Consider the following 23,525-nt stretch of genomic DNA (forward strand, 5'->3'; position numbering starts at 1 on the left):
AGAATGCTAATTTTAGTTCCTACCTAAGATTTAATCATTAGAGCCTGTAACCTGAGTATCAATCTTTTAGAAATCACCTAAGTGATTAAATATTAACCACAGACTTATCCTACAGCTTATGTTAATATTCCATTTCCTTCTTGACAGCCCACCTAGAGACTCACTGGGAGTGGAGAATAAAGGATACTTTGGTGATGACCAGCAGACAAGGGCTGAGCCAATTTTACCTAATATTCATCCCCTCCATGTAAGGAAATGTCATTTGCAATAGTTAATTTATTTAAAAAGTAGTTGTATATGTTTTGAAGTGGAACTAGCCCTAAGACATGGGAGACGCAAAAGAACTGTTTAACATGATTCCACAGCAATGAAGCTTACAATCCACATGTGGGAAAGGAAAGGATGGCAAGACATGAGCAAACCAAGACACTATTTCAAAGTAGTATATATTCATTAAATATTTAACGAATATTTGTGCACTATTGGAAAAGTTTACAAACATAAACTCTATTTTGGGACATAAAACAAGCTTTTTTATAAAAAAAAAAGATTCTACTTATTTTTTAAGAGGGAGAGCATGAGCAGGTAAGAGGGGCAGAGGAAGAGGGAGAAGCAGATTCCCTACTGAGCAGGGAGCTCTGAGATCATGACCTGAATGAAGGCAGATACCCAACTCACCAAGTCACCCAGGCACCCTGGATGTAAAAGAAGTCTTAACAAACTTAAAAGAATTAGTCCTACAAAATATGTTCTCAAAGTAAAATTGTATTAAAAATAATTAACAGAAATATATTTGGAAAATCCCTATTTGAAAGTTAGATAAGAAATTCTAAGGAGCACTTGGGTCAAATAAAAAATCAGGGCGGCCCCGGGTGGCTCAGTGGTTTAGTGCCGCCTTCTGCCCAGGGCCTGATCCTGGAGACCCGGGATCGAGTCCCATGTCAGGCTCCCTGCATGGAGCCTGCTTCTTCCTCTGCCTGCGTCTCTGCCTCATTCTTTCTTTCTCTCTCTGTGTGTCTCTCATGAATGAAAATATAAAATCTTTAAAAAGAAATCAAAAGGGGGGATAGAAAATACTTTAAACTAAAGGAAAATGGAACAAAACATACCAAAATCTGTGGGAAGTAGTGAAATCAGTAATTAAAGAAGTTTATAGCACTAAATGCTTATGCTAGAAAAGAAAAAAAGTGTCATATCAATGATATTAGCTTTCATTTTAAGAAAAAAAAAGAAGAAGAAAAAAGAAAAGCAAATAAAACTCCATGCAAGTTAGGAAAACAGTAAGTACTGGGCACCAACAAAATAAAAAACAAACAAACTCATAAGAAAACAATGAAAGCAAAAGTTGTTTTCTAGTAATTAATAAATCTTATAAACTTCCAGGCAGACTGAGCAGAAAAAAATAAGAGAGACAGCATGACTGTCGGGAATTACAAAGGTGACTTCACAGGAGAGTAAAGTATCCATATGTACAAAGACTCGCTTTGATTCAGTCCTCAAACCATAAACAAAATTAATTCAAACTGCAATATACACAGAAATATATGTATTTTTCCTAGTAAAAAATTTAAAGTTAAAAAATGTACAAACTAAATTATAGTCTTGAGAGGTAAATGTTTGGGGGTAAAAGTAAAATGACATGCAAGAGTGAGGTCATTATTTTAAATCAGGAATGTGACTAATTTAGAGGGAGGTGGTAGGTGAAAATAGTGATAGGAAACTTGAAGTGGCAAAGTTTTATTGCATAGCCAAGGGAGTGATTACAAGGATATTTACCTAAAATTGGTCAATAAGCCATGAACCAGTTTTTTGTGTGTTTTGTCTGTATTGTATTTTCCTATGAAATGATTCAAAATAAAGGACAATACTAAGTACTTGTGAGGATATGGACAAGGAAAACTCTCATACAAAGCTAACAAGAGTTTAAACAGTATAACTATGGGGAAAATTGGTGCTAAGTATTAAAACTAATCATGCGGGATCCCTGGGTGGCGCAGTGGTTTAGCGCCTGCCTTTGGCCCAGGGCGCGATCCTGGAGACCCTGGATCGAATCCCACGTCGGGCTCCCGGTGCATGGAGTCTGCTTCTCCCTCTGCCTGTGTCTCTGCCTCTCTCTCTCTCTCACTGTGTGCCTATCATAAATAAATAAAATTAAATTAAAAAAACTAATCATGCATAAACTTTATGACCCAGCATTTCCTGTCATATGAATACACCCAACAGAAATCTGTACATGTACATGGAAAAACATTTACAGTTATGTGCCAATAGCATTATTTGCAAAAAGTGAAAACAATAAAAAATATCCAATAACATTAAAATGGATGAACAAATTGCTATATATTTATACAGTGGACCATTACAGAGAAAAACAGTAATAAATGAACTACTGATACCTACCACATGAATAAACCTCACACTGTTAAGAAGATGCCAAATCCCAAAGCACACGGTATGACTGAATTTATATCAAGTTTAAGAACTGGCAAAGCTCATCTACAGTATTAGAAAACCAGGTAGTGAAGGGAAGAAAGAATCTTCAAAGGAGGAAATAAAGTTTTATTTTTTGATTTTGTGCAACTTTTAGCAACTTCCATTGCTTGTTTGTGAAAATCCATCCTTTCTTTACATTTAGTACTCATGCATTTTTTGGGTATAATTTACACTAAAGGAAAAAGCCAATTGAAATAACAGCTTTAGCGATATACGAAAACCTAAAGGAAAAACCAACAATCTTGGTTAAGTCCCTACAATTAGCAGCTTGTTTACTGCATTTAATAACAGCTATGATTTCCAGCGCCTTCAGTTCATGGAAAAAAACTGTAAATGTCCAAATTAAGCTACAAAGTCATTCCCTTAAAAAGAATTAACCAGTGAAGAAAGCATTATTGATAAGACAATACTGATGAAATTTCCCAAGAGGACTGTCTTGAAGGAGGGAAAATAGGCCTTAAATTCAGAGGTTAAATATTAGCTGACCATTATCAGATGCATATGTTGATGAAAATATGATAATGCTAGTATTTTTAAATTAGGTTTTTTTTGTTGTTAGTGGTGATCTGGTAACACAGATCCACAGGTTTTGAATGCTTTGCCCCAACTCTACATGTCTCATAACCCCTGTGTTTGTTACTTCACAATATTACAGAACATGGTCCCACTTAATCCCCAGAAATATGTATATGACAGTATACCAGAAATGCTTCCACTGAAATTCAATCGACTATTTAAGGATGGTTAGTTAATCTTTCTCTGGTTGTATGATGGTTTACTATTTTTATTATTTATACTTTTTATTATACCAGTGATGACCCCAAGATTATAAAAGCAAGTTTTAATTGTCCACTGGAATGGATGGAAAATATTGTGTGGTAATTTTTTATGCTTACACTCAGATTTTGTGATATGAACAACATGATGCTAATATCAATCTTGTATATTTGCCTTGAGATTTAAACAAGAAACTATGTAAATGTACTTATCACAGTGTTTGTTATATGTAGCACTTAATATGTGTTAACATGTTTTATGAATTAATAAGAAAAACAGTTGTGTTCCCAGAGAAGAGAGTCAGCTGAAAGGAGCCTGAGTATGTGATCAATGATGAAAATTCACGGAAGTCAACCAGAGGATCGCATAGAGTTTGGGGCATATTTGTTTCATTTCTAGAATGCAAGTTCCTTAAATGCTTTGGCATTGTAGTTAAATGAGAGAATAAAGAAGAGGAGCTTAATAAATATTTGTTAGATATATGTATAAGTTAAATTCACTATTAATGGTATATGTACCATAATATGTTATAAACACAGATTATACAGGAGAGCTCATGGTGTCAAATCTCTCATTTAGGCTTTGAGTATTATTCATTATAAATTTTTATAAATAGCAGTTATTTAGCTGGTGTTTGTTTGACACATTAGTTACCCATCAAAGGCCAGTTTTCAGCAAAATTATAGTTTGGGAAAAGTCTCTTGATGTCCTTTCCCTGTTACATTAATGATGCTTAGTTATTTTTTTCCTCTGGCATTCAGTACCTCTCCTAGGTAGGTCCTGTTTCCCCTGGATCATGTTTTCTAGTGGTACAAATGTCCACAGAGGGCTAACAGAAAACACTTTAAAGAGGATAACCTCATCCAGACATCTCTGTATTACAACAGTAAGTTTTGGAGGTCCTCAAAGATCTTCAAGGTTCAAAAAGAGGGATTTCGGACATTTGGACAATTCAGTTAAGATTTGGAGGCTGAAAGACTTGTGTGATTCTCATCATCACATGTAAAGAAACTCCCACTCATCTCGAGTGTATGATTGTGACTCCTTCATTATAAGAGAATAGCCTAGGGAAGAATATTGTTCCCATTTACTAGGTTGTATTCCAGAGATAGCTAGAAAATATATATAGTACACTTAGGAAACAGTCACATTTGTTTGAATACAAATTGAAGGTTAACAGTCTTTCTTTTCACTAGCAAAGAACTGCAGAGTCCTTGGAGAGGCTTCCCACCAGTTTTTCAAGTCCACACTACATCACACTGGTATGGTCCCTTACTTCTTTTCTGTTAGTTGTACTAATCCGTGGCCATTTCAATAATAATTTGGTGCCACTTAACCGTTTGCTGGTTCCTTGAATAAGTCCAATAAAATAACATAGCTCTCTGATTTGAGGTAGAAATAGGACAGGTCCCACTTATCATCAGGGCTGGGATTCGTTTGAGAAGAGCACGAGAAGTCATGCTTGGTCATTCATGCACAGTCAGATACTACCTTTAGGTAAAATACTGACATTGTGTTCATCATGAACTCTTGGGAATTAGATTAGATTTTTTAAAAACAGATTTTTAACACATTATTTTTCACAATTACTGAGTTTGTTTGTGCCCCTCAAATGGTGCTTTTGAGATGAATGCCTCACTAGCCATACCCTACCCCCAACCCTGATTTTCAGGAGTCAAAACCCAGTGATGGCTTCCAGCAGGACCTTATCAGCCTGAGGGCTTTCCACTGACTGGAATGTATTCCCTGATCAATATTAATGAAAGAGAAACACATTAGCCAAATTTGCATGCATTGCCTTAGAGACCGAGTCAAAAAAAGTTATTACAGGATCTCTAGGATCTTCTGAACTGCTAGAGTCTCTGTATCTGCATCTGTAGCCTCAAGGTCTCTGGTAGAACAATTATTCAGAGATGGGCACTAAAACCACCAAGATTCTCAACTATGTATTTTTTTCAAATCAACAATTCTCATTATACTTTCTTTATTAATGGCTTATGAGTAAGATAGATTTCAGTCTGTGATTCTGCAGAATTTTCCTGTCACACAGAAGGATCTCAGATTGTGCTGTATGGTTGGGGTGGAATTGAATGAGCATTTCTCCCCAGTCCCCACTCAATCAGTACAGTCCGTTTTTATAAATTGTTTTTACTGGAATTTCGAAAGAAATGTTTTCTTGGTGAAAACTCTGGCACTTGAAAAGTGTTTGGAAATCTCTTACTAAGTACACTGTTGGAGAGATCCATCACAACGTTTATGAGGAACACTGGTTTCTGATAAAACTTCACTGACCAGAAGCATCCCCTGTCCCTCACCCCAGCCCCTCCCATAGCAACTTACAAACTTTCTTAGATTTTTAATGAATCAAGAAGAGATGGTCTGCACTTGTATGCGCTCATGTGTGTCTATACATGATATCTGATGCAGTTCCTGACACAGTAAAATTTATTTATTATAGAAACCTGCAAATAAAGATCCAAGAGGAATCGCCGATCCCAATCAAAGTGCCAAAATGGTAAGTTCCTGTGACGGATGGTACCCCTCCACTTTTTAACTTCTTAAACGTTAGCATCCTTTGTGTTCTTTGCCTCCTCATTGATAGAAGTAGGGACTTTCTCTCTTTATCAGAAGAATAGGATGGTTGAAATTATTTTATCTGATATGCTAACATTTCTAACAGATATTTCAGCAGAGCATATTTCAAGAATTTCTGACCTGATTGCAGAAGCAAGCTAGAATTTGACAGTGTCAGAGTCTCAACACATGTTAGACATAACAAAAACAAGACTTCTTTCTCAAACTTTTTTTTTGCCCAGCATATATGCACTTATGGGTTTTAATGAAGGATTCTAAAGAATGTAATAGCATAGGTAATTACAGAGAAAGTACATTCCTCACGAACAGTTATTTCATGATAGTTTCATCAAAGTTTCACTTACCCCATCAATAACTGACTATATCTGAGGGATGATTTCATTTTTGAATTGCTATGGCTATGTTAGAAAATTTATCAAGAAATTGTGATTTTTGTCAAAGGGGGACAAAAGAGCATTGTTCGGCTACATTTCAGTTCATTCATCCATTCTTTGATTTCTGTTGAGTCTCTACAATGTACTGGTTAATATGAAGCTTTCCCCCACAAAACATTCTTATAAGGAAACTTCCCCAGTACACTTCCTCTGTTGGGACGGGGAAAGGATGATATTTCTAATGGTCCTTCCACTCCATAACGATGGACCTGTCTCATACTGAAGAGTGGAGAGAAATGCTCCCTATTGCAAGCAAAATGTTTAGCTTTCTGTAATGAAAAATAAAATTATTTTCTTTCTTTTGATAGGCTTGTTCATTTTATAATGACTGCTTAATTAGCCATGGCTAAGGAGACTTGGGAAAATGTGAATAAATGTAGTACAACAGAATCCAGAAAAGTTACAGTAATTAGCAGATAAAAATGAGTAACTGAAACATAACATGCTTATAGACTTTAGGGGAAATAACTTCTTTTTAACCATCTGTTTTTATTTAGAACTTGAAATTGGATATCCAAAATGGCTGTGCAAGGCTAGGTTGAGGATTCTGGCGGAAAGATCTTCACAACCTTCCCTAGATATTTGCTACACAAGCTTCTGGCAGTTTTTCAAAATTTCTTTATCTGGACAAAAAATGTTGATGAGGAACAACTTCTTTCTGTAATTATTTACATACAGAATTTACAACCTGTATTGTAGACATATAGTACAAAAAAATTCTTAGCTTTTCAATGCTTTTTAGCCTAAAACAAAAATAGTCTCCTTGCTTTAGTGTTTTCCTTAAAAATGTCAATCTAGTTGCTTTAAAAAGACTCAAAACCTTGAGGATGTTAAATTACACCCCTGAGTCTAAGAAGCAAAACATTGGGAGCATAAAACTACTTAACCTAATTGCAATCTGACACGATTACCACTAATTCTGGTTTAAAAGAAATTGTCTCCTGCAGAAATGCCAAGAAATTCAGTGCAGGAAGTCATCTGATTCCACTAAATAATTAAAAGGTAGATAGCTGTATGGCTTATGTCCTATCAGTGAAGGAGGCAGAAGAATAGTCATCTTAACTACAGAGTAGTTCTTAAAATTGTGATGGCAGCAAAGGAGGACATGAAGTGCTCCTGGTTAAATTCCCTAGAATCTAATTCTAAACTGCTAAATTTTTAGAATTCCTTGTGAAGCTGACAGAAGTCAGGGGGTTATAAGAATTTCAGAAAATTAGTTTCAGCAGAGAAGAAATACAACTCCCATGAGGTGCTTATGAGATCTTTATAATGCAGAGATTCAAGCACTTACTGTGTAATTTTTGTGCCAGCTCTACTCCTTCCTGATGATGGTGTGTGGGGCTGTCCCAAGAATGATTTCAGCTGTTTTTTATGCCAATGTTTCCCACCATCTTCTCTTGTGTTCTTTATTTTCTTTTTGTTGCCTGTTAAAGCTATTTGCAATTGTTTCATTTACTAAAATGAAGTTTTCAAGTGCGAAATGAGAATTTTCTGATTCAATAAATAAAGGCTGCAAATCAAGGAAGAAAGCTGGTTGTTCCTGATGAAACTCTTCTTGCTACGTTGACTGGTTGATGGGAGGACAAGTGAGATCAGCAAAAGACAGCAGGGACTCAGCACTTTATACCTAGCAAGAATTTATTTATTTATTTATTTATTTATTTATTTATTTATTTATTTATGAGGGAGAGAGAGAGCAAGTGCATGCATAAACAGGGAGGGGCAGAGGGAGAGGGAGAGAGAGAATCTCAAGCAGATTTTATGCCCAGCATGGAGCCCAATGTAGGGCTCAATCTCATATCCCTGATATCATGACCTGAGTCAAAATCAAGAATTGGATGCTTAACAGACTGATCCACTCAGGCGCCCCATTGAGCTTTTAATAAACATTTGTTTTTCTAATTAAAACCATCCATAAAAAAAAAAAAACATCCATTTAGGGGATCTCTGGGTAGCTCAGTGGTTTAGTGCCTGCCTTCGGCCCAGGGCGTGATGTCCTGCATTGGGCTCCCTGCATGGAGCCTGGTTCTCCCTCTGCCTATGTCTCTGCCTCTCTCTCTCTCTCTCTCTCTCTCATGAATAAATAAATAAAATCTTTAAAAACAATCCATTTAAGACAGAATATTGATGACTGCATACTGAAAGCAAAAGATGCTAATTGAAATGTTTTATGCAAATTGGTGAAAAAAAGAAATTCTGCATCACATATACAGGCCTCAATAAAGCAAACAACAGTCTTCCAATGTCTAAAACGAAGGGAGAGTCACATATTTGTATCTGCTTGAATAACACACACGTTGATGAACAATATGTATTTTGGTGATACATTATTCCCCCTATAAAAGGCTCACCTTCTTGATTCATTCATTATTTTTCCTATCATTCTCATATTTCATCCAAACGACTCACTGTCCCTTTGCCTTGGGTTCCAAATTCAGGAAACTGATTTGATTTTTTTTCCAAATTCCTTCTCTCTCTCCAATTCTGTGTGGTACCACCTGAGCCCTCCTGCTTTATTGCTTCCCACCTAGATAATAACTCTAGACTTCCAATCTTCTCCCCTGTTCTTCAGATAACCCCCAGAAGCCTTCTGACAGTTAAGTTCCTTTTTTATTTTAAGGTGAATTCTCCATGCTTGCCCCTATTACTTACCTGAGCCCCTAGAGACTTGACCTGCTCTTTCTTCAGATGCTACATCTTAGAGATCTTCTCCTTCCAACACCATCTGTGGATTAGGAAGCATCTTTATGGCTTCTCCATACTGGTGGTTCCTTGTAGGCCCAGGGCTGTCTCTGGTTATGGAGCCAATTATGATTTCATAGCCCTAATATTTCTGGCTCTTGTCACCTCTGAGAGTTTGAGTCTTCCCCCTTGAATGAACAGTTGCCGACAGAATTCCTGTTGTGAATGGACAGACCTGGCCGACCTACCGTCTAAGAACCTCCATCTTCCTCCTTAGCCCTGTGAACTTCTCACTGCCCCACCCCATATACAGATAGAGAACCCTTCCTGATGCTGGAACCTGCCTAAATTAATACTGAACGTGTTACACTCTGGGATGTTGTTTATAGCTAGTGAGTTACTCTCTCAGCTGGGTCACTGGACGAAGGTGGATTTATCTGGAAGCTAAATGAGGCTTGAGCTTCAGAGTCTATCACATGTACTGCCCCTTCTAAGACCTTTTATCTAATTTTATATTTACATTTTCTTAATGACAGTGGGCTGGTTTGGATTGGGAAACAAGAACTCAGATGATTTACCAGCAATAGTGACTCTACCTAAAAGGCAATTAGGACTGAGATGCTAGACTGAGATGGTGGTTGCAGCAAGGGCAAGGAGAGGACCAGCCAGAAAGGGGATGGGGGCACCTGGGAATGAGAGCAGCATAGCAAGTATGAGGAGCTCTCCACAAACCCCTGGCTGACTGGAGAAAAGAATGGTGTGGGGGTGAGGACCCTAGGGAGCACCACCAAAAGGAAAATCCAACAGAGAAGTGAAAGCAGACTAACCTTCGATTATGTTCTCCAATCCACCCACAGATGATGGCCAAAACTTTACTAGTTCACAGAGTTTGGCCAAAACTTCTGCCCAAATCACTGACCACTGAGTGGTGCAGACACAGTGCAACCCATAGGGATACAATATAAATACAAAAATAAGAAAACCTGAGCAGAGATATCAGTAGCTGTACATCTCATGGGGCGGAGGGTGGACAATAGATTCCGCGGCTTACTTTTGGACAGGTCCCTTTAAGAAACACTTAGAAAAATAAATCAGGGGGATCCCTGGGTGGCTCAGTGGTTTGGCATCTGCCTTTGGCCTAGGGCATGATCCTAGAGTCCCGGGATCCAGTCCCACATCAGGCTCCCTGCATGGAGCCTGCTTCTCCCTCCGCCTGTGTCTCTGCCTCTGTGTGTGTGTGTGTGTGTCTCATAAATAAATAAATAAGTAAATAAGTAAATAAATAAATAAATAAATAAATATCTTTAAAAAATAAAATAAATAAATCAGAATTCATATTCACATCCGTTACAATATATTATCTAAATACTTCTGTGCGAAGGAATCTCAAATATATGTTTACATCAGTCTGCCAGGAATGCAGTGATGGCAATCCAAAACCAAACCAAACCTGACCAGCATTCCCCATATAGCATCCGTTATTCTAAATACCAACCAGCTCCGCACAGCCACGCTGCTTTTTTCTTAAGGCATCTGTGCTGCCCAATTATAGAATTTTAAAAAACGCGCTTGCATGGGCTAGAATATTCAAAAAAAAAAATCGGTGTTCATTCCCTATCCGTGCATAAACGTGCAGCAGGGCAGTCAGCGCCCCGCAACCCATCGATGAAGTTCCTACAACGGCCACTAGGTGGCCACACAGCAAGCGGAATCCCCCCCCCCCCCCCCGCGCTGGACACCTGCTCAAAGATTTCGCACAGGAGACCTGCAAAATCCTTACTTAAACTTACTAAGAAGTTTGTTAGACTCTGCTCCTGGTTATCAGAGCTGTAACTCTGGGGGAATTTGGCCAGATGACACTTTTTTTTTTCTCTCCAGGGTTGGGGGTTGAGGTAGAAACAGAGAGATGGAGCCTCTGAACTAAGGGGGAGCTGGGCTTACAGCCTGAGCTTGCAGCTTTGCTGCCAGTTTTTGTTTTTGTTTTTGTTTTTGTTTTAAGATTTTATTTATTTGTTCATGAGCGACACAGAGAGAGGCAGGGACATAAACAGAGGGAGAAGTGAGCTCCTTGCGGAGCCTGATGCAGGCTCGATCCCAGGACCTCAGGATCAAGACCTGAGCCAAAGGCAGATGCTCAACCACTGAGCCACCCAGGCACCTCTGCTGCTAGTTCTGAAGTCTAATTGTTACCATGTTAACCTGTCAATAGTCCCCCAAAACCCAATTTCCTGAAAACTTTGGGGACCTGCTTTTGGTTTTGGTTTTTAATTTTTGTTTTGTTTTGTTTTGTTTTGTTTGTAAGAGACACAGAGGCAAAGACATAGGCAGAAGCAGAAACGGGGAACTTGATCCCAGGACCCTGGGGTCAGGACCTGAGCCAAAGACAGATGCTCAACCACTGAGCCACCCAGGCGCTCCTGTTTTTTGTTTTTTGCTTTGTTTTGTTTTTTTTATTTTTTTTTAATTTTTTTTCATTCTTTTTTTTAATAAATTAATTTTTATTGGTGTTCAATTTACCAACATACAGAATAACACCCAGTGCTCATCCCGTCAAGTGTCCCCCTCCGTGCCCGTCACCCATTCACCCCCACCCCCCGCCCTCCTCCCCTTCCACCACCCCTAGTTCATTTCCCAGAGTTAGAAGTCTTTATGTTCTGTGTCCCTTTCTGATATCTCCCACACATTTCTTCTCCCTTCCCTTATATGTGATCCATTCATTCATTTATTTAGTTTTTTGAATGTCTGTAAATTAGCCGCTGCTGCCATGGAAGCCTGAAGGGCTCCCCTTGTCCCCAGGGACTGGTAATGGGTCCTAAATGTCAGGAAGCGCCTCTGCCCATGTGACTTACAGGACTTAGTGGTGGGCGGCGCATGGCAACGGATGTCCCCCTACTAATCACCACCGAGGAAGTGGGAAATATTGAGTAGACTCCTGAGCTTATTGGAAGCTTCCTTATCACTTTCTAACGGAAGCACAGGCTTTTAGGGAACTCAAGAGCCATTACGTAGGGAAGTGGCTGTCTCATGGTCTTGACAGAATCCATTAATATTTTTCCTCCAGGAAAAGCTGTAATTGTGAGCTCTACGTAATGGATATTGATTTGCTAAGAAAAGAAGATACATACAACCTTAAGCCTCAGGGGTCTCCAGGAACAAAAGATATGGAAAAAGGCAACCTTCATAGGATCATTGGAGTGCTAGCTGAAAAGCAAGCGTACCATAGCTGTCTTAGAGCTTGACTAAGAGCAGTCCAAAAGCCAACGCTTTTTTGCTCAAGGGTGTCAGTGACTTGCTGCAAAGAGAGCAAATATAGCATTTACAGAGTACAGACTATTATTTGTCAGGCATCATTCTAAGCAATTCATACACATTATTTTATTTGACTTAAAATAACTCTAGAAGCTAACTACTATTATTATCATCATCATTTTATGCTTTGAGAAAACTGAGGTCAAAAATAAAATGATTTGCCTAAAGGAATGAGAGCTGAAGCAAGAGTATAGCCAGGACATCCACCCAGGAATCCTAGCTCCAGAGAGTATGCTTTCAATCACCACCATGCTGTTTGGTGCAAGATAATTTTGTTAGGGAAACAGCACAAGCCCCTCCAACATTTATAGTCTTGTAAGGGCAACTAAGATATCTCACTCCCATCCCCATTTTCCATCCACAGTCTTCCCAACCGGTGCAGCCACAGAAATGATGATGCATGGATTTACACAGCAGGGGAAGCCAGGCACCTCCCAATTTAGCAGACCCTGGCTTCAGTGTTGTCTGTGGTAGAACTGTATTTGGGGAGACATCCAAGACTAGCACCTTTTACCGTCCTCCTGGCCACTCCCAAGGAGGTGATTGTGATCCTGGGAGGTTTTCTGTGTTTTACTGTTTCTGGTTATAGAAGATCTTTCTCAACCTGGTTAATGTTTTAGTTCAGTTTAGCATGCCTGGGACAGCTGTCTGCTGCTGCCCCCAGTGTCCGCGTGCAGGGGAAGAAAACCAACAGAAATACTGACTCTGGACCGCAGCTGGTGGATCAAGGGATGGCAAGAATCAATGCAGAGGCAGTGCCCTCTGATGAAGGCTTTTTCCTTGCTTTAATAAAATGAACACTGCATCAGATATGTGATCACCTTTAACACATAGGAAAAGAGAGAGTCTTGTGCTACATCAGACTCTAGGCACCTGCTGGTCCTTTACATATTTCTCATCTGATGCCCACTGCAAAGCTCTGTGAAAAAGTATTATTTTACAGACAAGGAAACTAAGGAGAAGAGGTGCCCAGACATACAGTTGTAAATGGTAAAGCAGAAATCTGAACGTAAACCTCAGACCAAACCCATAGTCGGAACTCATGCCAGTTTCAAAATTGACCTATCACCTACCAGTGGGACAGTGACATCACAGGTGGCCATTGAATGAATGACTGAGTAGTTTATGTCTAGGAAAGGCAACTTTGATCTAGAAAGGGGCTGGCCAACAAAAATGCAGTGGGCAGGCCTGGATTTTCATCATAAAGAGCAAGGTATCAATTTAATTTTCCTATCTTCTCCAGATTTTCATAGTGATGATTAGAGGGAAGAAAATGTCCAAAGGTCTACTGTCATTCCAACAGGACTCAAAAGAGGATTCACTGGATAGAAAAATACAAAGTCTTTTTAGATAAATCCTCTGGCATTTAAAGTCATTCCCTTTCCACTTTTAAACTATTCCTTTCTCTCATATTATCAGCATCAACCTCTGGTTGTAAAAGTTAATGCTCATTACCCATAGAATGAGAAACTTAAAAATAAAAAAGTAGAAAACTGAAGATCTGGCTCAGGGACATGCCTCTTCAAGTCCACCAGGGAAAGTAGTTGGATATTAATTTGATCTTCTTGGAAATGTGTTTGATGCTCTCTCTGAAGAAGGACATAGTTTAATATATCATTTTCTACTGTAGTCTTTAGGCTGGTGGAGGAAAGGAAGAAACAATCTCCCAAATAGCACATTGAGCAAATTTGATACTTCAGTGTTGAGGCACTGCCAACCAATCCAGGAGAGAAATATATCAATTCATTCCATCTTGTTCATGCTGCCTCATAGTATAACAGGTTTCTATGCTGAAAATAGCACCAGCTGGACACTGTGCCACTTAATATGCCACCTTCAGAAATTATTAATCAGACATAGCCCAATCCAGTGTCATACCACTCACTTGCATTTTCAAGTGAGAGAACACTCAGAAAGAAACATGATAAAATGGCACATCCACACAACATCATTTCCAGATAAGGCTATAATCTTCTTCACTGGGATCCTCAGTGACTCTTCTAAAAGCAAACAAAAACTAGTAACAGAGACCAATAGTCCTTATAGATTTCAGACAGGAAAAATGGCATAAAAAGAACAAAATAATTAATAAATAAGAACTGATACATTTTAGGCTCTGCTTGTTTCATTATTCATGTACTCCATCACTCAACATGTGCTCACTGCACATTTGCTATATTTGAGGTACTGTTCTAGGTACATGAAGATATATGATGTAGAAAGCTTCATGGGAAAGCACATAGGCTTCTAAATGGATGATCCTAAAACAACATGATGAAAGCACAAAAGAGGAAGGTGGAGGAGGGGGCAGATGCGTCCAACCAGGGAAGAAAAAAGAGGCTTATACTATTTGGTAGACTGGAGAATCCTTCAGAAAGGCAATTTTTTATCAATAACTTAACAACTATACAGGTTTGCCAAGCAGAGAATTAGCATTCCAGGGTGAATCAGCGAGTCTATGCACGCCAGAGTTTGATGGATCCATTTGTAATGAGTAGTTAGAATTATAAGGCATACAGCAATGCATGATATGAGGGCGGGTTGAAGGTAGGCTCCCTAGGATATACTATGCTGTGTTCATCTTAAAGGCAGTGGGAATTATTTAAGGGATTTAAATGAGAGGGGCATGCTCAAACTTGTATTTGAGGGGGACAAAGATAGTCATAATTATGATAGGTAGATTAAAGAGAAATGAGTGGGATATCCAGATTAGAAGACACCAAAATTCATAGACAGTAAGGATGGTAGAAAAAGAGAGAAGAGGCTGGCTTCATATAGATTCTTTCTAACTGAGTGAGCGACCAGGGATGAGGTGTATATGAAGCCCCCAAAAAGAATGTAAGTAGGAGAACCAGGTTACCCTGGGGGTGATAATGAGTTAAGTCTGAGGCATTGTAATAGACTCTTATATATCATATAGTGAATTAATATGATAATAAGAACAAACTGAGAAAAATGACTCCAAAAAAATTAAGTGATTTGAGGACACCTGAGTGGCTCAGTCGGTTGAGCATCTGACTCTTGATTTCAACTCAGGTCATGATCTCAGAGTCCTGGGATCAAGCCCCGGCATCAGGCTCTGTGCTCAATGGGAGTCTGCTTGAGGATTCTCTCTCTCTCTGCCCTTCCCCCTGCTAACAAGCTTTCTCTTTATCTCTCTCTCTCTCTCTTTCTCTCTTAAATAGATAAATAAATCTTAAAAAAGGAAATTACTTAAAACTATTCAATTTACTCAATTTATTATGCTAGAAGCTGACTGCCTATAGCAGAATCCAGGACCAGTAGCACAGGGTAGAATAATAAACTGGGCTCATCGAATAGTGGCTTAGATTTAAAAGAAATGCTACACTTTTTTTAGGTAATGAAAAGAAAACTCAATAAAGTTAGGTGACTAGTGGAAAAAACAAAGATGTCAGTAATTCTGGCAGTAGGACAACCGAGTCCCCTGTCTGCTCATGCAGCACCTGGTCCCCGCCCATCCTGAGACACATTGCTGCATCAGAATTCTCCCTCAAAGTCCACAGATTCTGTGACTCTCCCTGCTGAGCTCAAGACACAACTTATTCTGAGCCCCAGTAAAAGCCCTTCAAGGGATAAGAGGCATTCTCCTTGAATGATTCTTTAAACCATTTCTATTCAACAAAATCATCCTTGTCTCTGTCTTGAAACGATGAAAACATTCAATGCCTTTTGTATATTCCATGTCTCCACTTAAATCTTTGGCTATATGACATTTAGTAACTGTTACAATGACCTTGTCTGGTTCTTTAAAAATCTGTGTTGGTTCTGGTTTGGTTTTCACTGAGTTTCCTACTCATAAGGGTCGTATTCTCCTGCTTCTTTAATGCCTAGTCACTGTTGATTAGATGCCACTCACGGTGAATGCCACCCTTATTGTACTGGATATTTTTTGTATTCTCATACATACTCTTGAACTTTGTTCTGAAAAGCTGTTAATTATTTGGAGACAATATGATCCTTTTAGGTGTTGGTTTTAAGATTGTTATGCAGGCTCAGAGCAGTGTTTAGCCTTGGGGTACTGATGGCTCACTCCTGAGCAATACAAAGTACTGTACCAGATGCTCTGTGAATTATAAGGTATCTGATGGAGCTAATGGGAGTAGGCACTATTCCCAGCCTCATAAGCGTACCCAGTAATATTCTCTTTGTCTTGTGTTATGGGCTGAGTCATGTCCCCACAATGATCTTGTACTGCAAGCCTCCAGAATTGGGAAGAAATACATTTCTGTTGCGTTATTGCAGTTCAAGGAAAGTAATACAGATGTTCATGCCAGGAAGTGGGATGCTGCTGTTACAAAAACCTACAAATGTGGTAGTAGTTTTGAAACTGGACAATGGGGAGAGGCTGAGTCTTGAGGTGCATGTTAGAAGAGGCATAGATTGCCTTCAAGAGACTCTTGGCAGAAATATGACCATTAAAGATGATTCTGGTAAAGGCTGAGAAAGAAGAGGAGAGCTGTGGAAAAAGGACACACATATCATCACCCAACAGGATGTTGTTAGAAGGACAAATGTAGGCAGGGCTTCTGATGAGGTCTCAGAGGAAAATGATGAACATGTGATTGGAAACTAGATGAAAGGCAATTCTTGTTATAAAGTTGTAGAACTTGGCCTAATTGTGTCCTAGTGCTTTATGAAAGGTAAAATTTGCAAGGGATGAACTTGGTGATTTAGCTGATGATATTCCTACACAAAGTGTTGAAGGATGCATCCAGTTTCTCTTTGCTGCTAATAGTAAAATCAAGAAGAGAGAGACAAATTGAAGAAGCAATTACTAAACCTAAGGGAAACAGAACTTGAAGATTTGGAAAATTCTGAGCCCACCCATATTGCAAACTGAGAAAGCATATTCCAGAGAGAACACCAAGAACGTGACTACACAATGATTTGCTAAAAGATTACTGATGTATGACTTATGGATCCAACCAGCCATCTGAGCAGAAGCCAGGAATAAGCCTGGGTTGTACCTTCAGAAATGCTGAAGAGGATTCTCTAGAATGGGCCAATAGGTTATTCTTCAAGAGAAGGGAAGAACGACCCTGAAGATGGCTCAGAGGTCAGCAGGGACAGTCGTTTCACCAAGGGCCAGAAGGCCAAGGCCTGAGTCAAAGGAGTGGGGCCACCACACTTAGTGGGCAGGGCTACTAACCAGGAAGGCCCAAAGCCAAAAAAGAATTATTCCTAAACCTTAACATCTTATGGAATTTTCTCTGCTAGGTTTCAGACTTGCTTGGAACCCATCATCCTTTTCTTTTTTTCTAATTTATCCCTTTTAGAGTTGGAACGTCTATCTTATGCCTGTCCTACCATTGTATTTGGAGAGCAGTTAATGTATCTGGTTACAAAGATTCACAGCTGGAGAGGAATTTTGTTTCAGGATGAATCATACCTTGAGCTTCACCCACACCCGATATAGATGATATTTAAATGAAATTTTGAATTTAGAGTATATGTGGGAATGAGTTAAGACATTTGGGGCTGTTGAAATGGAATAAATGTGTTCTGTATGAAAGAAGAACTTGAATTTGGGGGGGCCAGAAGGTGGACTGTTATAGGCTGAACTCCTCCCCTAAATTCATATATTGAAGCACTAATCTACAGTGCTGTAGAATTTGACTATATTTAGAGATAAGCCTTCTAAAGTAGCAATTTAGTGAAAATGAAGTCATTAGCATGGTTTTTAATCCAATACAATGGGAAAAGAGGAGATGAGGACCCAAAGAGGCACAAAGGGAAGACCTTGTGAAGAGAGCAGGAGGAGGTGGTCATCTACAAGAGGAGAGAGAGGGCTCAGAGGAAACTAACCCTGATGACACCTGAATATTGGGCTTCTAGACTCCAGACCTGTGAGAAAATAAATTTCTGTTTTTCAAGTCATTCAGTCTGTGGTATTTTGGACAGCAGCCCAGCAAGCTAATACAACCTTAGCTAGTTTCCTGTCATTTACCTGCTGACCCTGTTAGGTACCCTAGGGGAACTTTAGATCTGCAGAGTTCCATTTCTGTGTACCCCTGCTCTCTCTGTTACTTTCTGCTATGCAGTAGCCCTACCATCACTCTATCTCCTCACCTTTGCCAGGCTCCCCTTCTGTTGTGGTGCAGCCTGAAGATTCTCAAGGCAATAAGTTTGGAAACCACATAGTACAGCTTTTTTGCTTCTAGTTTTTCAACAATCCTTCATTGTTTGACATCTTGTGTCTTGAAAACTGTTGTTTCATACATTTTATGCTTTATGTTTTAGTGGATGCTGCAGGTGAGAGGATGAATCTAGCCTCTGTGACTCCAAGTTCATTCTTGGTTAGATATAAAAGAATGACATAGAATTGCAACTCCCCTTCTGCCAATCTGGTGCATTAGAAAACTAAAGAAATATAGTTTTGGAAAACTTTTTTTTCCTTCCTGATTCATCGCTGCATTGATAAGAGAGCAAAGGAAAATTTCAGAGTCCAGGGATCCCTGGGTGGCGCAGTGGTTTGGCACCTGCCTTTGGCCCAGGGCACGATCCTGGAGACCCGGGATCGAATCCCACATCGGGCTCCCGGTGCATGGAGCCTGCTTCTCCCTCTGCCTGTTTCTCTGCCTCTCTCTCTCTCTGTGACTATCATAAATAAATAAAAATTTAAAAAAAAATTAAAAAAAAGAAAATTTCGGAGTCCAGAAACAATGTGAAATGTGAATTCAAAGATGTCAGCTACAGAAAAGCCACTTTAATGGCAAACTCAATTTTTTATCTCACAATTAGGGTCCAATGAACGGGATGTGACATTTTAGAAAACTGTAAAACAGAATTGGAATTAGGTGATCAGGAGCAAGAAACAGTAGAAAAATATAGCAGATTGAAATTTCCAATATAATCAATGTCGAAATTAACAGATTCGGAATTTAAAACAGATACATGTATTTAAAGAGTTAAAAGACCAGGAAACAATAGAAATAAGAAACAAAAATAACCTGTAGATTTAAATATATACATAATGTAATTAAAAATAAAAATACAATGGTTGTTTCAGTAGCATATTGCATATAACCAAAGTGAAGATTCATGAGCTTTATGACAGTTCTAAAGAAATTACCCAGAATGCAGCATAATGAGATAGGATTGCGGGGGGGGGCGGTGGTGGTGAAAGAATAGTTTGAGGATGTAGGAGGAAGTGAAAAGATGTAACCTCTATCTTGCCCTTGTCCTCCAGTAGGTGAGAGAATCAAGGGACATTATTCATAAAATTATGGCTAAGTATTTCCCAGCAGGGGGAGAAAGGAGATGGGAAGGAAAAAAAATGGGAGGGGGAGCAAAACTAGAGGATGTGACTGCTCAGATGTGAAGTCCCCATCTTAGAAGTTAGGGTGAAGTTTCAAATCCTCAGGTGTAAAGGGAAGAATCCAAAACCTCCCAAGAAAAAATAAAAGCTATCAAGAATGATGGGAGAATCAAGGAGGCATGATATTTCTCAGTGCAGTGCAGGACGTTAGAAGAAAACATGATCAAGATCTTCTTCACATGTTGAGGGAAGATGTTTTTCAAACTTGGAAGTCTAAACTCAGCCAAGCTTGAATGATCAAGATGAACATAGAATAGACATTTGCACAAGTTCTCCAAATTTTCCTTGTTGTTCACTTCCAGGCAGGTAGCAGAGGATGTACTTCAAAATTTTAGAGAATAATGGAGTAAAGGAGACAAAAGATTTAGTAAACAGATAAGTCAACATAGTGGAAAAGTAAAGGGAATTTCCAGAGGTGGGTGAAAGGAAGTCCCAGGATGACTGCTGTGCTAGGGAGCCCCATGGAGCAGCTGACAGATTGCAGCAAGATCACGAACAGCTCTAGAAGAAATGTCTCTAAGAGGAAAGAGGACCTGGTTGAGAACAAGGTATCTTTATCATTTTGAGATGTGGTTTCTAATTCTTCTGGAGCAGTGATTTTTTTTTCTTGATGAGACATTTGACAATGTCCAAAGACATTCTTGGTTGTTGCAATGAGATGGGGGTGCTGCTGGTATCAAGTAGGATGAGGCCAGTGATGCAGCTAACCATCTTACAATGCACAGGATAGCCCTCCTGCTCTTCACAATTCCATAAAAGAATGCTTTTTTTAAAATATTTTATTTATTCATTCATGAGAAACAGAGAGAGGCAGAGACACAGGCAGAGGGAGAAGCAGGCTCCATGCATGGAGCCCGACGTGGGACTTGATCCTGGGACTCCAGGATCATGCCCTGGGCCAAAGGCAGAGAGATGCTCAACTGCTGAACCATCCAGGCGGCCCCATCAAAGAATTCTAAGACCAAAATGTCAGTAGTTCCAAGGTCAAAAACCTTGTCCTGTAGAGTTTAAGACAAACATTTTAAATGAAGCTATTTTAATTCCATGGCGGGGTTGGGGATTGGAGAAGGATACAGAAAGAAATGGACTCACATATACTGTGGTGGTCAATATAACAATCGTCCTGTAACTTTTTGGAAAGATTAGGAAACAGAGACGGTGAGAGAAAGCAGGTAAAAGAGACATGAATCATTACCTCTATTAGTCAGAAGACAGCAGAATTCCTAAAACTGGGATGCTTGGGTGGCTCAGCAGTTTAGCATCTGCCTTCAACCCAGGGCATTATCCTAAAGTTCCAGGATTGAGTCCCACATCAGGCTCCTGCAGGGAGCCTGCTTCTCCCTCTGCCTATGTCTCTCTCTCTGTGTGTGTGTCTCAAATAAATAAATAAATAAATAAATAAATAAATAAATAAATAAATATTTTTAAAAAGAATTCCTAAAACTGACGTACAAATGGAAGTGTAACTTATTTAGAAATATGAAGGTAGCTGAGAATGAAAATAACCTCCAGAATTAAAAGTTTAATATATAGCAAATGGAAACCAAGAATAAGAAAGTATGGGGCAGAGGCTCCTGTCTTTCATTAGACATCTTTAAATATTATTTGATATTTGAAACTATATTTTTATGAAAAAAAATTTATGCAGTTATGCAACCGTCCATCATGAGATGCAGTGATCTAATCAAGAAATTAGAATTCTGGTTCATATAAATGAATGTTACCTAGACAATTTTGATGAAAATTTAATATCTTTATTTTCTGATTGATATGCCTAGAGAGGCAATTTTTCTGATCTTCACTGTAATTTTTCCCCATTATTTCAAGTTGGTTTTCCCCTAGCAGAGAGCTCAGACAGGCAGGCTGTAGCAGTGCATTCCAGGGTTGATTCACCAAGCAGCAAGACAGCCCCCTCATCATCCTAACATGGTGCTAAGGACAATGTAAAATTGCAACTGAGAGACAAAATTGAGGCTGATCCAAAAAGATATGAGAAAAGCAGGTCCTTTACCCTGTGATAGAGGAAGCACTGAGAGCCTACCTTTTGAAATCAACTGGAATTGAAGACTGCAGTTATTTGGGGGAGAATTGCCTGGAATGAGGGGAATAGGAGGTGGTCTAGAATAACTCCAGAAATGGGAGCCCTTGTTCCACTACTAGGCCTATATGAATTCTCCATACATTGGCATTTGAGAGTTCACCCATCAAAGAGGATTGGATGTAAAAGAACATCAGATGACCATGTGAAGGGAGGACTCAAAAACTAAGCAAATACACATGCACACACACACACACACACACACACAAATGTAAACAGTTCTTTATTCTCCAAACATTTACTTATTTGAGAGAGATAGCACACAAGTGGAAGGAAAGGCAGAAGGAGAAAATCTTCAAGCAGGTGCCCCACTGAGCGTAGAGCCTGACACTGGGCTCCTTATGGGGCTCCACCTCATGAGCCTGAAATCATGACCTGAGAGGAAACCCAGAGTCAGAAGCTTAACTGACTGAGATGCCCACATGCCCTTATTCTCTGATTTTGAAATTCAGTGCACAGACTCTGTGAGCCACTCAAATCAATGAAATAGATGAGAATACGAGTCTGAAAGTGATCAAGATAAAACCCTGATTTGCTGCTGTGCTAAAGCAGCATCACTGTATGACAGCATCACTGGAAACCTCGCTGACTTGACCAAGCAACCCGTTTTCAACTAAGAAGTCCAGCACTGAGGGCTTGCTTCGTCTAGGTAATGGGCTTGCTTACCTCTTTCCTTTCAGGAGCACTGTTAATATAGAAACTATTAGAAACTATTGTTTCTAATCAAGACTTCAGGAATAACACGTGGATTTTTAAAAGTGATTTGCTATTTTAATTAGATGTGGTCATGATTAAAATCTGTGTTTTGAAGATGACAGTGCAATTTTCTTCTTATCACTAAGAATATTTTTATTAGTGGATTCAGAGAATATATGCATATAGAAGACAAGATGTGAGGAATTGTCTCACACGATGAGGAATTTAGAAGAGGAATGAATAGCCATATCACGATGAAAAATTTTTAGAAGAGGAATAGCCATATCATGATGAAAATTTTACTTTTCTTAATTTTTAAAAAAGATTTATTTATTCATGAGAGACACACAGAGAAAGGCAGAGACATAGGCAGAGGGAGAAGCAGGCTCCCTTAAGGGATCCTGATGTGAGACTCAATCCCAGGATCCCAAAATCACAACCTGAGCCAAAGGCAGATACTCAACCACTGAGCCACCCAAGTGCCCAGGAAAAATTTTAAATCCAGTAAGCTAACAATGTTAATATCTGCATTCATGTGGTTAAAATCCTTCCCTTTTTCACACCTCAATTTTTTTTCCTGTGCGTATGTTAGGTATTTAATATTTTTTCCCTTGGTTAGTAGAGGTACAAAGTTGTTCCTCAGGGCATTTGCATTTTGGCAAGGTATTAGAAATAGAAGAAATACACATTTTGTTTTAGTTTCTTAGTTTGTTTTTCATAAAGCCAATGATAACCATGGAAATTTCAACATTCCTAATGGTAACCAGAATATGGTTGGAAAGGCCAAGATGGGGTCAGCGATGCATTTTGGTGCTAAGTGGGTGGGTTTGGGAAGTAGAAATATATTTGATAGGAAGCACAGAAAATATTTTAAATCATCCTTGCTCTCAAGGCACTTATCCAGTTTGAGAATTAAGATTGATATGTGAAGAAAAAAATCCCATGTTAAGTTGCAAGTACTAACTTTAAATAGATTAGGAGCACAGAGTGAACTACCCCATGTGTGCGCATATAGGGGTTTGAACCTGAAGGGCCTCGAGAAAGACTACCTTTCAGGCTCTAAACATTAATTATTATGGGAGAGTCTGGGTGGTTCAGTTGG

The 23,525-nt window shown here is 39.1% G+C and overlaps 1 protein-coding gene across 1 annotated transcript in view; it reads left to right on the forward strand.

Annotated features, from left to right (window-relative positions):
- Nucleotides 1-13,087, forward strand: part of ADAM7 (ADAM metallopeptidase domain 7) — a 69,871-nt gene extending 56,784 nt beyond the window's left edge. The window contains exons 21-23 of the mRNA XM_055345808.1: nt 148-247; nt 5,729-5,785; nt 12,911-13,087. Of these exons, the coding sequence (XP_055201783.1) occupies nt 148-247; nt 5,729-5,785; nt 12,911-13,087 (334 nt within the window). The remainder of the gene's footprint in view (nt 1-147; nt 248-5,728; nt 5,786-12,910) is intronic.
- Nucleotides 13,088-23,525: the final 10,438 nt, after the last annotated feature.

The sequence above is a fragment of the Nyctereutes procyonoides genome, unplaced genomic scaffold (genome assembly GCF_905146905.1).
Source record: "Nyctereutes procyonoides isolate TBG_1078 unplaced genomic scaffold, NYPRO_anot_genome, whole genome shotgun sequence".
NCBI lineage: Eukaryota > Metazoa > Chordata > Mammalia > Carnivora > Canidae > Nyctereutes > Nyctereutes procyonoides.